At 45.5% G+C, this 16230-nt stretch overlaps 1 protein-coding gene across 1 annotated transcript in view; it reads right to left on the bottom strand.

Annotated features, from left to right (window-relative positions):
* LOC127571382 (neprilysin-like) overlaps positions 1-15925 on the bottom strand; it is a 222825-nt gene extending 206900 nt beyond the window's left edge. The window contains 2 exon segments of the mRNA XM_052017696.1: positions 12574-12745; positions 15371-15925. Of these exon segments, the coding sequence (XP_051873656.1) occupies positions 12574-12736 (163 nt within the window). The 5' untranslated portion in view covers positions 12737-12745; positions 15371-15925.
* Between the last annotated feature and the right edge of the window lie 305 nt (positions 15926-16230).

The following is a 16230-nucleotide window of genomic DNA, read 5'->3' as shown; positions in this document are numbered from 1 at the left end:
GGAAAGGTTCAGAGGGATATGGGCCAGATGCAGGCAAATGGCAGCAGTTCAGATGGGAATCTTGGTTGGTATGGACCAGTTGGGCCAAAGGGCCTATTTCTGTGCTGTATGGCTCTATGAGCTCAGGAATGTCTTGAAAAAGTGTAACATCCCCACTGACTCAGGGGATTTCTTGGCTCATGACTGCTTAAAATGGAGAAGCAGCACTCAGGATGGCACTGAGAACCTTGAATTCATTTTCTTAAGGAGAACACAGAAGACCAGTGTAACCGGCAGACAGAATGCACCATCTCCCAAATAATGCACTAGCTTAAGATATCAATCGCCTTGTGGCTCACCTGTTAAGGGAGAGCCTTAAAGTCATTCGGTATTGAAACAGTTGACTCAGCCCTCCACAAGCATGCTGACCAGTGGGCACCCATCCATGTTCACCCCATCTTCCAGCACTTGTCCCATTGCCCTCTCTGTCTGGACAATTCAAGCGCTCATCAACAAATCTGCTTCTAACAGTCTCTCCACTGGGGCATTCACAGGCACTCGCCACTCTCTGGGTGAAAAAGGTCCCTCTTAGATGTAAGCAACGATTATTTTTGTGGGTCGAGCACATCTGTGGTCGAACAGATGTTGCTCGACCCTCTGAGTTCCTCCAGCAGAGTGCTTGTTGCTCCAGAGTCCAACATCTGCAGTCTCTTGTGTCAGTGTTAATTTTATGTCAGGTTTGAGGTCTTGGTCTTCAAGTACTTCTCAGATGGTCAAAGACGGTGCTGGCTCACAGAAAAAGGTGGTGAATATCACCTTCGATGTCTGCCTTTGCTGAGAGATTGGCTCTCGAGATAAGGGAAATGGTTCATGTTTTCTTGCCATGGACGTTTATTGCTGGGGTCAGTGTCGTGGAGACAGGGTGGGTTGAGAATGGACCTGTAGTTTGGGGATGCTAAGTGCAAAGTGCATTCTCTTGTACGCTTTACTGAAGGAGTGACTAATAACTTGGACCGTGGCCTCTGAACGAGAGCCTGTGCAAGCATCATTTGCAGGTTGCAGCTTGATGATTGATGATGGAGTGACCTTGGTCCCCCTTGGCCAGATGCCAACTGCTTGATCAGCAGAAGCTCCAAGAGGAGGCAGCACAATATCAACCACTGTAATGTTTCACTGAGGCTTGATAGCCGAGTGTAGGAAGCTGTGGCCAGCAGAAACAAAAATGTTTTCTTTCGCAATAGCAAGGAGATACATTGCAAACATGGCATCATTTCAGACCTCGATTCTGCCAAAGATAAATAGTTCACTCCTTGCTGCTTTCTCTGTCAAATCACTAACTGGCACTGGATTGGAGTCAGCCCCCCATGTTCTCCTCCAAGTAAAAACTTCCACTCATCTAGATATGAAAGCCAGTTCAGTTGTTGAGTTTACCCAAGGAAGGAAAGAATGTTGATTCTCCACTAGTACTAAAGTAAAGATACTTGTACGTTAGTTGGGATGGTTTTGAAGTTACACCATCTATCCTGATGTGCGTCTGTAGCTAGAAGGTGCAATGCCAATTTCCATGTGCTGATCCAATTTCCCAATTTAATCAGAAGACAATGGAAGGGAGGGACAGGTAGGGGACCTGGACACCAAATTGACAGTGGCAAGAAGCACAGAGTATCTTGGTTAGCTTCAATGAAGGAGGTAATCAGTAATTGGCTTATTATTGTCACATATTGTATATAGAGATACAGTGAAAAACTTTCATATGTGTGCCATCCAGATGGATCGTTCGATACTTAAGTACGTTGAGGTAGTAGAAAAGGAAAACAATAACAGAATGCAGAATATAGTGTTACAGTTACAGAGAAAGTGCAGTGCAGGTAGACCAATAAAGTGCAAGGGTGAAGTAGGCTGAGACATCAAGAGTTTGTCACCAAGAACATGATGCATGTATGGATTTAGAGTATGACATAGAGTCATAGAGCAATACAGCACAGATACAGGCCTTTCAGCCCAACCAGTCCATGCCGACCACGGTGCCCATCCAGCTAGTCCCAATTTCCTGCGTTCGACCCATATCCCTCTCAGCCCCGCCCCTCCATGTACCTATCCAAGTGCTTCTTAAATGATACTATTGTACCTGCCACAACCACTTCCCCTGGCAGCTCGTTCCATATACTCACCACCCTCTGCGTGAAAACGTTGTCCCTCAGGTCCCTTTTGAATCTTTCCCCTCTCACCCTAACCTTATGTCCCCTAGTTTTGGACTCCCCTACCCTGGGGAAAAGACTCTTACCATCTACCTTATTTATGCCTCTCATAATTTCAAGCATTTCTATAAGGCTGCCCCTCATTCACCTATGTTCCAAGGAATAAAGACCTAGCCTGGCCAACTTCTCCCTATAACTCAGGGCCTCTAGTCCTGGCAACACCCTCATAAATCTTTTCTGCACTCTTTTCAGTTTAACCACATCTTTCCTATAACAGGGTGAGCAAAATTGCACACAGTTCTCCAACTGTGGCCTCACCAATGTCTTATACAACTGCAACATAATATCCCAACTCCTCATGCCCTGACTGATGAAGGTCAGCATGCTATATGCCTTTTTCACCACCCTGTCTACCTATGATGCTGCTTTCAACAAACTATGCACTTGTACTCTCAGATCCCTCTGTTCCATTACACTCCCTAGTGCCCTACCATTCACAGTACACTGGTTTGACTTTCCAACATGCATCACCTCACACTTATCTGTATTGAAATCCATTTGCCACTCCTCGGCCCACTTCCCTAATTAATCAAGACCCCCTTGTAATCTACAATAACCTTCACTATCAACAACACCTGCTAATTTCATGTCATCTGCAAATTTATTGATCAAACCTTGTGTATTTGCATCCAAATCATTTACATAAATAACAAATAACAACAGTCCCAACACCAACTCCTGCGGCACACCACTAATCGCCGCCCTCCATTCCAAGAAACAACCTTCAACCACCACCCTGTTTCCTACCTCCGAGCCAATTTTGAATCCACCTAACTAGCTTAACTAGCTTAACTAGCTGTCCATGGATTCCATGGGACCTAACCTTCTAGACTACCAGGCGGGACCTTGTCGAAGGCCTTGCTAAAATCCATATAGACAACCTCCACTGCCCTACCCTCATCTACCCTTTTGGTTACCTCTTCAAAAAACTAACAGATTCGTCAAAAATGACTTCCCATGCACAAAGCCATGCTGAGTCAACCTAATCAGACTTTGTCCATCCAAATGCTGGTAGATCCTGTCCCTTAGAATTCCCTCCAGTAAATTCCCCACTACTGATGTCAGGCTGACTGGCCTGTAGTTCCCTGACTTGTCCTTGCTATCCTTAAACAATGGAATGACATTAGCCACCTTCCAGTCTTCAGGAACTTCACCAGTGGATAACGATGAATGTAGAATATACAACATTACAGCACAGTACAGGCCCTTCAGCCCACGACGTTGTGTCGATATTTTATCCTGCTCTAAGATCTATCTAACCCTTCCCTCCTACATAGCTCCCCACTTCTCTATCACTCATGTGTCTACCTAAGAGTCTCTTAAATGTCCCTAATGTATCTGTCCCCACAACCTCTGCCAGCAGTGCGTTGCACGCACCCACCACTCTCTGTGTAAAAAACTTACCTCTGACATCCCCCTTATACCTTCCTCCAATCACCTTAGCGTTAGCCATACAAGCAAATATCTCCACAAGGGCCTCCACAATTTCTTCTCTAGCCTCCCACAAAGTTCAAGGATGCACTCGCTCAAGCCCTGGAGATTTATCCACCTTAATGAGCTGTAAGGCTGCAAATACCTCCTCCCTGGCAATATGAATGTTTTCCAAAACATCTCCACTTGTTTCCCTTATCTCTTGAGCAACTATGGTTTTCTTCTCAGTAAAGAGAAATATTCATTAAAAATCCCACCCATCACCTGTGGCTCGAGACATAGGCAGCCCTGCTGTTCTCTAATGGGACCTACTTTCCCCTTGCTCTATAGGTATAGAACCTCTTGGGATTTTCCTAAACCTTACCTGCCAGATCTGTCTCATACCTTCTCTTTGCCCTCCTGATTTCCTCTTTAAGTGTATTCTTAATCTTTTTAGACATCAAGGGATTACTCACCCCTCCACATCCAAAAGCCAATGGATGCTTCCTACTTTTTCTCAATATCTCTCATCAGCCAGGGTTCCCTAAACTTGCCAGGTTTATCCTTCACCCTAACAGGAACATACTACCCCTGGACTTTTGATATCACACACTTAAAAGCCTCCCACTTGCCATTCATTCCTTTCCCTTCAAACAATCGACCTCTGCTAGATCCTGCCTAAATCCCCCAAGATTAGCCCTGCTCCAGTTTAGGACCCAAACCTGTAGACCTGTCCTATCCTTTTCCATAAAAACTAATAGAATTATGGTTACTGGAGCCAAATTGTTCCCTGAATGCCACTTCTGTTACTTGCCCTGCCTCGTTCCCTCAGAGAAGGTCCAGTATTGCAACCTCCCGACTAGGTCCCTCTGTATCTCCACTCAGGAAACTTTACTCGACACATTTCACAAATTCCACATCCAGGCCCTTAACACTCTGGGTGGCCCAGTCAATACTGGGGAATTTAAAATCTCCTACTAAAACAACCCTATTATTCTTACAACTATGAGCAATTTCTCTACACACATGCTCCTCAATTTCTCGCTGACTGTTGGGGGTCGCAATCAGCCACACTGGAGTGACCTTCCCCTTCTTGTTTCTAAGTTCTACCCATATGGCCTCACTGGATGTCACCCCAAGAATGTCATCTCTAAGCACTGCTGTTGCATCCTCTCATATCAAATAGGCAACACCCCCACCTCGCTTACCTGTACCTCTGTCACACCTGTAGCATCTGTATCCTGGAACACTGAGCTGCCAGTCCTGCCCTTCTCTCAGCCATGTCTTTGTTATGGCTGTAACATCCTAGTTCCCAGAGCTAATCCAAGCTCTGAGCTTGTCCACCTTATCTGTTAAGCCTCTTGAATTGAAATAAATGCAGGTTAACTGAGTATTCCTTTCCCTGCCTTTCCTGTGCCCCTGACTATCCTGATTACTAAATTTAGTCTCACTGGCTATGGCTTTATCCCATGACTTGCTCCTGCTCAGAGTCCCACCCCACCTTCCTCTCCCGCCAATCTAGTTTTAACCCTCCCATGTAGCACTAGCAAATTTCCCTGCAAAGATATTGGTCCCTCTCTGGTTCAAGGGCAACCCGTCCTTATTGTACAGGTCACCTCTACCCTAGAAGAGATCCTAATGATCCAAGAACCTGAAGCCCTGCCCCCTGCACCAGCTGCTCAGCCACGCATTCATCCAGCCTATATTTCTACTTCTGACTTCGCTAGCACGTGGCACTGGGAGTAATCCAGAGGTCCCTCGAGGTCCTGCTTCTTAACTTCTAACCTAACTCCCTATACTCATTCTGCAGGACCCCATCCCATGTATCTTTAAGCTTATCCCTATTATTAGTACAAAACATGCAACATAGCCGTGTCAGTGTTTTGCATTCTGCCTATCAAATCCCGTCTATTGACCTCAATGGAGTGAGTCCAGAGGCAAGAGTACAAAGAGCCGCTGCTGCTATGTAAAACCTGTGATTGCACTGGAGAGGGTACAGAGAAGATTCACCAGGATGTTGCCTGGACTGGAGCATTTTAATTATAAGGAGAGATTGGACGGGCTGGGTTTATTTACCCTGGAGCGGAGGCAGCTGAGGGGTACATGAAATTATGAACAGGATAGACAGGGTAGATTGTCAGAAACTTGTTCCCACAGTAGGGATGATTAAAGCAAGTCGGCACAAGTATAAGGTGAGAGGCAAAAGATTTAAAGGGGATCTGAGGGGGAACTTTTCTCCACACAGAGAGTGGTTGCAATTTGGAACGTACTGCCTGAGGAGGTGGTGGAGGCACCTTTAAGAAACATTTTGACAGGCATGTAAATTGCCAAGGCATAGAAAGCTACAAAATAAATGTGGAAAATGGAAGAGGTACGGACAAGTGCAATGGATTGCATGGATACAGTGGGCTGAAGAGCCTGTCCTGTACTGTATGACTCTACGATTCTATGACACTAACGAAGAGCCTTGTATTTCCAGGCAACTGAATACACTTGACCTCACAATCTACCTCGTTATGCCCTTGCACCTTATTGTCTGCCTGCACTGCACTTGCTCTGTAACAGTAACACTTTACTCTGCATTCTGTTATTATTTTCCCCTGTACTACCTCAATGTACGGATGTGATGAAATGATCTGTATGGATGGCATGCAAAACAAAGTTTTTCACTGTAGATTGGTACCTGTGACAATAATGAACCAATTTACCCATTTAATTGGTAATGAGTTTACAATAGGCACTTGTACCAAGACACAGCGAAATGCTTTTGTTTGCATGCCATCCAGACAGATCATTCCATATGTTAGTACATAGAGGTAGTACAAAGGAAAAGAAACCAGAATGCAGAACAAAGAGCTACAGTTACAGAAAGTGCAGTGCAGGTAGACAAATAAAGTGCAAGGGCCACGACGAGGCAGATTGAGAGATCAAGAATTCATCTTTATCGTACAAGATGTCCGTTCAAAAGTCTGATAACAGCCGTACTTGAGCCTGGTGGTACATGTTCTCAAGCTTTTGTATCTTCTGCCCGCTTGGAGAGGGGAGAAGAGAGGATGTCCGGGGTGGGTGGCTTCTTTGATTATGCTGGCTGCTTTACTGAGGCAGCGAGGTTTTCCTTACAAACCTTACAGAAAGATTCCTTTCAAATTTTCCCTCACTGCTTGAGCTTGGGTGTTTTGAAGGATCTTTTCCTCTAACCCTGCTATAGCAAGGATGTCATTAAACTAGAGAGGGTGCAGCAAAGATTTACAAGAATGCAGGATATACAGTTACTGAGAAAGTGCAATGCAGGTAGACAAATAAAGTGCAAGAGCCACAATGAGGTAGATTGGGAGATCAAGAGTTCATCTTTTAGCGTATGAGAGGTTCATTCAAGAGTCTGATAACAGCGGGATAGAAGCTATCCTTGAGCCTGGTGGTACTTGGTAGGAGAAGAGAGGATGTCCGGGATGGGTGGGTTCTTTGATTATGCTGGCTATATTAGTCATTAATTAGTCATCAGTTAGACAATCATAGCACAGAATGCAGCATGGAAACAGGCCCTTCAGCCCAACTCGTCCATGACAGCCATGGTGCCTACCAAGCTAGTCCCATTTGCCTGTGTTTGGCCCATATCCCTCTAAGCATTTCCTATCTATGTATTTATCCAAATGTCTTTTGAATGTAATTATGATTCTTGGCAGGATTTACAGTTGATAATTCTTGGCAGGGTTTAAAGATGTAAGGGGCTTAGAAAGAGTACAGAGGAGTATTGCACATAAGAACCAGGAGCAGGAGTCTGCTCCTGGACCTCTCAAGCCTCCTCCTCCACTCATGAAGATCATGGATGATCAGATTGTTGGCCTCAGCTCCATTCTCCTGTCTGATCCCCTTTAACCCTTGAGTCCCCTCTAACCTGAAGATCCACTTCAGCCTTGACTACACTTAATGACTCAACATCAGAGCTCCCTGGGCAGAGAATTCCAACAAATTTGCAAAGATGCTATTAGAGAGGATGAACTAATCCTTTAGCTAACGCCACAGATTCAAAACCACAGGGTGCACGATCTAGGGAGCAAATGAGAATATTTTTTTCTCCTGCTTATTTGTCAAGTTGTTAAAATTTGATTCCTTAAATAACTTAACTGATTGGGTAATGGAGGATGAGGAACTGACAAAGTAACAATCTAATGTAACCTTAGGAGGTGTTGTTGACAGTGAAGAGGATTATCGTAGACTACAGGGGGATCTTGATCAGTTCGGGAAGTGGGCCGAGGAGTGGCAAATGGATTTCAATACAGATTAGTATGAGGTGATGCATTTTGGAAAGTCAAACCAGCGTAGGACTTATACAATGAGTGGTGGGGCTCTAGGGAGTGTAGTGGAATAAGTACATAGGAGTACAAGTGCATAGCTCATTGAAAGCAGTGTGACAGGTAGACAGGGTGGTAAAAAAGGCATTTCGCATGCTGGCCTTCAGGGCATTGAGTACAGGAGTTGGGACATTATGTTGCAGTTGTATAAGTTGTTGGCGGGGCTGCACTTGGAGTACCGTGTATAGTTTTGGTCACCCTGTTATAGGAAAGATGTGGTTATACAGGAAAGAGTTCAGAGAAGATTTATGAGGATGTTGCCAGGACTAGAGGCCCTGAGTTATAGGGAGAGGTTGGCCAGGCTACGTCTTTATTCCTTGGAACATAGGAGAATGACGGGCGACCTTATAGAAATGTTTAAAATTATGAGAGGCATAGGTAAGGTGGATGGTAAGAGTCTTTTCCTCAGGGTAGGGGAGTCCAAAATCAGGGGGCATTTAGTGTGAGAGGGGAAAGATTTAAAAAGGACTTGACCGGCAACTTTTTCCACGCAGAGAGTGGTGAGTATATGGAACGAGCTGCCAGAGGAAGTGGTTGAGGCAGATACAATAGTATCATTTAAGAAGAACTTGGATAGGTACATGGAGGGGTGGGGCTTACAGGGATATGGGCCCAATGCAGGAAATTGGGACTAGCTGAGTGGGCATGGACTGGTTGGGCCGAAGGGCCTGTTTCCATGCTGTATTGCTGTACGATTCTATCACTAATGTTGCGCCATTGAAATAAGGACTGCTGCTCTTTAAAAGAGTTAGCAAGGGAACAATGCATTTTCGGTGGACATAAATTTACAGAAAGTCGAAAAACACATTTCAAGGGAAGTGACACGGTTACACCTTGGTAGTAACACGAAGAGACACACAGCATTCTCTGCAATTCATACAGCCTAACACCTTTTGAAAATGCAGTAAAGTAATTTTACAGTAAAAAAAATCTGCTGGAGGATCTCAGTGGGTCAGGCAGCAAGGCTTGGAGACAGAGAAATGGTTAACGTTTCGGGTCAAGACCCTGCATCAGGGCTCAAGAGCGTAGAGGGGATATAGCCAGTATAAAGTGGTGGGAGGTGCAAGGCAGGAGCTGGCAGTCGATAGGTGGAACCAGGTGAGGGGATGGATGATGGACAGGTGAAGCCTGGTGAGGGAGGGGGAGGTGCGGAGTTAGGAGACAGTGGCTGGTGGCTGGTGGGTAGAAACAGGTAAGCAGAGAGTAAAAAAGGGGGCAGAAGGGGCCAGGTGGGGGTGGGGGGAAAGGGGAGGTCAAGACAGAGGCTGGAGGGTGATAAGTGGAGATACAAGAGGCTGCAGATGCTGGAATCTGATGTAGAAGTGGAAGCACATAAGGAAGGGGTGAAAGGGGAAAGGTTTAGGGGGAACTTCTTCACTCAGAGAGTGGTGGGAGTGTGGAACGGGCTGCCATCTGACGTGGTAAGTGTGGGCTCACTCTTAAGTTTTAAGAATAAATTGGATAGATACATGGACGGGAGAGGTCTGGAGGGTTATGGACTGGGCGCAGGTCAATGGGACCAGCAGAATAAAGTTTTGGCAGAGGCTAGAAGGGCCGAATGGCCTGTTTTCTGTGCTGTAGTTTTCTATGGTTCTATGGTTCTATGGGTGATGGGAAGATGGACCCAGCTGGGGAATGGGAGCCAAAGTGGGTAACAGAGGACAGAGGCGGACCAGGGTTGGAAAAAGCAGGGGTGGAGGAAGAGAACAGAAGGAGAGAGAAAGGAACACAGGGGCTGCAGGTTACCTGAAATTGGAAAATTCAATGTTCGTTGCATTGGGTTGTAGACTGCCCAGGCAGAATAAAAGGTGTTCTTCCTTTATTGGTATTGGTACTGGTATTGGTTTATTATTGTCACTTGTACCGAGGTGCAGTGAAAAACTTGTCTTGCAAACTGATCGTACAGGTCAATTCATTACACAGTGCAGTTACATTGAGTTTGCATTGGGCCTCACCCTGGCAGTGGGGAAGGCCAAGGACGGACAGGGCGGTGTGGGAATGGGAAGGGGAGTTGAGATGGCACGTGACCGGGAGCTCAGAACAGAGCGCAGCTATTCCGCAGAACGGTCGCCTGGGCTACGCTTGGTCTCGCTGGTGCAGAGGAGGCCACATCGAGAGTACCGCGTGCAGTGCACAGGTTGCAGGAACTGGAAGAGCTGGTTAACGTCAGGCAAAGATCCACATGCACCTCGCCCACCTGACCTAAATGGCTGTTGTATTCAAGAGGTGAGGCCAAATGCAAACTAGAAGAACAACACCTCGTATTCCACCTGGATAGCCGACAACATGGCAGCTCGTTCCACGTACCCACCACCCTCTCTGTGGAAAACTTGCCCCTCAGGTGCCCTTTAAATCTTTCCCCTCTCATCTTAAATCTATGCCCGCTACTTTTAGACTCCCCTGCCCTGGGTAATAGACTCTGACTCTCTACCTTATCTATGACCCTTATGATTTTATAAACCTCTATAAGGTCACCCCTCAGCCTCTTTCATTCCCAGGAAAACAGTCCCTGCCTACCCAATCTCAATTCTAAAAGATAAGATATCTTTATTAGTCACACATACATCGAAATACACAGTGAAATGCATCTTTTTTGCGTCGAGTGTTCTGGTGGCAGCCCGCAAGTGTTGCCATGCTTCCGGCACCAACATAGCATGCCCACAACTTCCTAACCCATACGTCTTTGGAATGTGGGAGGAAACCAGAGCACCCGGAGGAAACCCACGCAGACACGGGGAGAACGTACGAACTCCTTACAGACAGTGGCCAGAATTGAACCCGGGTCAGTGGCGCTGTGATAGCGTTACACTAACCATTACACTATACTGAATGTCTCGGACAATTAAGGCAAATATGCCCTATACCTGCTTTACTACCCTATCCACCCATGTCATGATTTTCGGGAAGCTATGAACTTGCACCTCAGATTCCCTCTGTACATCAACATTCCTGACGTTCTGATCAAAAATTATCAACATACTAACCACCCAACTTTCCTTATCATGGCTTGGAACTTTTCAGAACACTTAGGACTTCAATCATTTCAGTCAAAAAGTTACTTAATGCCCTGAAATTCTGAAATGCAGGTTTTCTTCTTCCTTTTGCAAATCAATTCATGAAACTCAGAGATATGATGAGGAAAGGGGACAGAAAAGGAAAGCATTCAAGGGTTGTAAATTGGTAAATTGGTTTATTAGTGTCACATAGTGTCATGTAGAGTGAGAAACTTTGTTTTACCTGCCATCCTTACAGATTATTTCATTACAACAGTGCATTGAGGTAGTGTGAGGGAAAACAATAACAGAATGCAGAATAAAGTGTTACAGTTACAGAGAAAGTGCAGTGCAGGCAGACAATAAGGTGCAAGGTCATAACGAGGTAGATTGCAATGTCAAGAGTCCATCTTATTGGACAAGGGAACCATTCAATAGTCTTGTATCAGCGGGATAGAAGCTGTCCTTGAGCCTGGTGGTACATGCTTTCAGGCTTTTGTATCTTCTGCCCGATGGGAGAGAATGTCCGGGTGGGTGGGATCTTTGATTATGCTGGCTGCTTTACTGAGGCAGCGGGAAGTGTAGACAGAGTCCATGGAGAGGAGGCTAGTTTCTGTGATGTGCTGAGCTGTGTCCACAACTCTCCGCAGTTTATTGCGGTCACGGGCAGAGCAGTTACCACACCAAACCATGATGCATCTGGAAAGGATTGCATCAGTATTGGATCTTTTGAAGAGCAATCCAATTCCTGTGATTTCCACACCATTGCTCTTTCCTCACACCACTGCAATATCTCCTCCAAATATTTATCCAGCTCCCTTTTGGAAGCTGCTACTAGTGCAAACCCATCACTGGAAATGTGATGGAAGCTCTTGTTTCTTTTGCTAATCTCCGTATATCTCTGCAGTTCATTCTATCCATCACCTCATTCTCTCCTCTTCCATTAGGTAGATTGTACAGGAGCCTGAGGGCATGTACCGCCAGACTTAAGGACAGCTTCTACCCCACTGTGATAAGACTATTGAACAGTTCCCTTATACAATGAGATGGGCTCTAACCTCACGATTTATCTTGTTGTGACCTTGCACCTTATTGCACTGCACTTTCTCTGTAGCTGTGATGCTTTACTCTGTACTGTTATTGTTTTTACCTGTACTACACCAATGCACTCTGCACTAACTCAATGTAACTGCACCGTGTAATGAATTGACCTGTACGATCGGTATGCAAGACAAGTTTTTCACTGTACCTCGGTACTAGTGATAATAATAAACCAATACCAGTACCTTCTCTCTTCCTATTTCAATTGGAAATCAAATCAACCCTTCGCTGTCCAAGGAAAATAACTCCAATCTATCCACCTAACTGGAATCACTAATCTCTCACCATCCTTCTCCAAAACCTTCACGCCCTTTCTAAAAAATGGTTTTCTATAGCTTCCTTCGTTTATGTAATCAATATACCTTCATGAGGCACATACCCGCTCACAGGTCCACGCAAATGAGTGCATGTATCTCACACTTTCACACTCACACACACAAACACACGCAATGTTAACAGCAAGCTGGTTGCTTCGCTTACCCTTGCGAGTTGCATAAAGCGCGATCAAACTAATGACCACGATGAACAGTAAAACCACAATGGTGGTCAGTCCAATCTCCAGAGAGCTCCATGATTTGCACGACCTTTTCGTTTTTTCTGGGTTGGCTTCAATCATGTCCATTTGACTCTCAGACTTGCCCATAACATCAATCTGAAGGGCAAAGACACAGCAAGCAGGTTAGCCCATGAACTAGAAAATTCATATCAAAGCACAGCATGATATTAAGGACAGGCATATTTTATACAAGTCTCCCAAATAATTCACATCAGCGATCCGTTGCAGAGTTTGTTCAGGTTTCGGTGCTGAAGGTATTATTTGGGGACTGGAGAATATTGCAGCGTCGGTGGAGCTTGACGTAAAACAGTTTGTCAAGTTTAGAACTATCAGCATTTATGTTATGCTCGTTGACACTGACCTAAACTCGATGCGAATCTCGAATGAGAGGAGTAAAGTTCCGCTTGCAACCTCTCGCAGTCCCACATACTAAATAAACCTTGTCAAAATACAGTAGTGGATTCTTGCAATCAATAATTTCCCTCGTCTACATAAATAGCAATAAAATGCAATGTGAATTTAGCTTAAAAAAATTGAAAATAATGTTAAAATCATTCGACTGGAAGTTACACTATTTGAAATTAGTAACCTATATATATTTGCGAAATTTAGCAGGCATACAAAATTTAACATTCCAATGCATTAATCTAATGAGGTTTGTACATATTTAAATAAATGTAAAAACTTAGTTTTATCAATGTTGTAAGATGCAGAGTTTAGGAATGAACCAACAGTTCAGTCGTTGTTCTAGGTATGCTCTGGTTTTGAGTACTTACACTGTAGCGCACAGAACCAGTCCAAGAACTGGCGAGCAAAAAATTAGAGACACCGAAAGACCTAGCCAAATGGATTTGTTGCAATCATCCACCTTCCGCAGTCGAGTGAGTAATGTGCAAGATGTGTAACAGTCATGTAGACACCCAGACTAGGGTTAAAGATCGGCCAGAGTTGACTCTGACATATGCCCAATCAGCGTTTCAATCAAATTTCACAAATTTGCGTAAACTGCGCTCGCTCCAGGCAAGGTCAGCTGGAGGTGAAATTACTGAAGCGACGCGACATGGGATGGGGCTTTGTTGTGGAAAGGGGGTGAATGGGTCCGATCGCTCCCGAGATAGTGCGCGTGGGTCCAGTTATCCAAAACATCAGAAGTGTTGGAATCGTTCAGGCGACAATAAACTTTGTTTGGGCTGGGAAGCAAATAAACAAGGGGTGGGATGGAATTGTGTTGCTCGGTTGTCATACACACCCCTCATCCCGTGACGGTAAATAAAAGGCACGGTGAAGATTGCAAAGGTTATCTGGGCCGCTTGCTTTGCAGAACTTGGATTCTAAAATTACAGTTAGCCTTGGAACGTTCTACTGCGATGAATGGGAAAATATGGGTTACTTTAAAAATTATTCGGCATCCCATGTCTGAGAGTAGGGTAGATGTAATGAAACGGATTCGACATGTGTTATACCATAATTAATGTTTGCCCAGGACGTTTATTAAGGAGCGTGGAGTTCTATTGCAGCTACTACGGTAATTTCCTAATTTTACAATCTTCCCTGTAGGAGTGCGAATTGTAGATTGGAGATAATGTCTCCTCCGCTTGCTACAGCGAGCAGGAATTTCTGCGAGCAGGGATTTCTACGAGCAGGAGTCTTGCAGTAACTTCGTTGGATTGTTGCTTTCGAGGTTACCCGGTGAGGGAGGGAGGGTGTGGGGTGGCGGTGGTGATCTTTGAAACAAACGCAGGCAAAATTCCTGGCGAAAGATTGCGGACCAGTAGATCACATGGAGAGATCACGGCTCACCAACACCAGACTAATGGGAACACCCTCCGGTCAAAGGTTGTTTCAATTTCAGCACTGGGGCTTGTCAATTTCAGACCAAGTTCACAGAGAGAGTTGGGGGAGGGGGGGATGGTGTGGGAGCGACGGAGTGAACTCAAGGCAATGAGTTGGTCGTAGGATATGGATGAGAGGTTAATGGCAGTAGAGCGAGGGGGGGAGTTGGGGACCCAGATGTCTCCCGTCGGTGCGTTTTCGAGCACTTGTGAGACTGGCGATGAGCTTTTCGCCTTTCTGAACTCAACAGTTAATCTTCCCGCTGAGCAGCTGTGGGTTCTGACTGAGCCAAGGAAAGGTTCGCGCGTTCTGACACCTTCACTAAAGGAAGGGAGAACTTGCCCCCCCTCCCCCCCGCCCCCAAACACTCAAGTTATAAGAGGCTCACATGACACTGACCCTGTAACACTGAACCATTACACCATCCCAAGGTGAATGCAACACCGGTGGAAAATCGGGCTCCCAACCGGGCGAAGTGGACGGAGGCAGCGGTGAATGTTGGATACTATGACCCTCTGCTCCTGTACCATCACCCCACGTCCCCCCTCTCTCCCTCAGTTGCAGATGAATTGATATAAACATAACCAAAATACTTGTCAACCTATTTAATGTTAGCCAGAGCCCTATCATGCACGTACGGACGAACGCTTCGGAGACTGATACAACCCGTGCTTGCGTGATGACTTAAAATAAATCGTTATTAAACATTTAAGACACTTGATGTTGTACATTGCATGTGCAACAGGTCTCCACAGAAATAACGTGGAATTAATGTCACTTAAAGCAAATGGGGGTCACGACTCAAGATTTCAGGCACTTTTTTAAAAAACAAAACATGTTTTTAAATATAAAATGTCTCTGTTCGCTTCGTTACACTGCAGAACTCACCAGGTATCATTGATCAGTGACCAATAGGGCGCAGGGCACAGACCGTTACAGGCATGCTTGTCTTTTCCAGGTGATAATATCAGTTCCCTAAATCCAAAACGAATTATAAAGAGAGCGATGCAGACACCAGCTTTAAGCTTTAGCCGAGATTTCCCCCCCCCCCCCCTCTCTCTCTCTCTCTCTGTCTCACTACAGTCACACGGGAGACTGCGATCGACCAGCACTTGTCAAACGAAATTCATTTCCTAGAGGCGATTCCGACACGATTTTCCCAGCTCTGGTTCATGGTCAACGTGGTTAAAATGATCGTTGGGGGAGGAGGAGGAAGAGGATATTCTGTCTTCGAGAATCCGAAGACAGCACGTAAGTTCCTTTGGTGGGTCGGAGACCCGCAGGTTTCGATCGGTGGAGGTCTCAAGCACTGAGGGCCAACCACTGTACTGACTCCATCAGCTCTGAACGTTTGGAAAATGAGGATTTGCAATCCGCTCTCTGGGAATGAACATGCAGTCTGCGAAGAGTCCTTTGACAGCAATGCATACAAGCTCATTTGCATCTTTGCATAATCTCCCTCCCGCTCTCTCTCTCTCTCCCTCTCGTCGAAACACAACTCGGCGGGTCGAGCAGCGTCTGATGCAGGGGTCTCGACCATCCCTTCATCTCCACGGATGCTGCCTGACCCGCTGAGTTCCTCCAGCAGTATGTTTATTTTTTGACGAGAGATTACAGCATCTGCAGTCTCTGTGTGTGTGTGTTTCTCTCTGTCTCTCTCGCCTTTGCTTGTGTTTTCAGCTGCATCATCTAGTTACAGTTGAGGAGTTAAGTGAGGAGTGCTTTGAGGCACGCGAGTGTTGCCCTTG

Source organism: Pristis pectinata, chromosome 6 (genome assembly GCF_009764475.1).
Source record: "Pristis pectinata isolate sPriPec2 chromosome 6, sPriPec2.1.pri, whole genome shotgun sequence".
NCBI lineage: Eukaryota > Metazoa > Chordata > Chondrichthyes > Rhinopristiformes > Pristidae > Pristis > Pristis pectinata.
The sequence above is the reverse complement of the archived record's forward strand: the minus strand, read 5'-3'. Positions and strand labels throughout refer to the sequence as shown.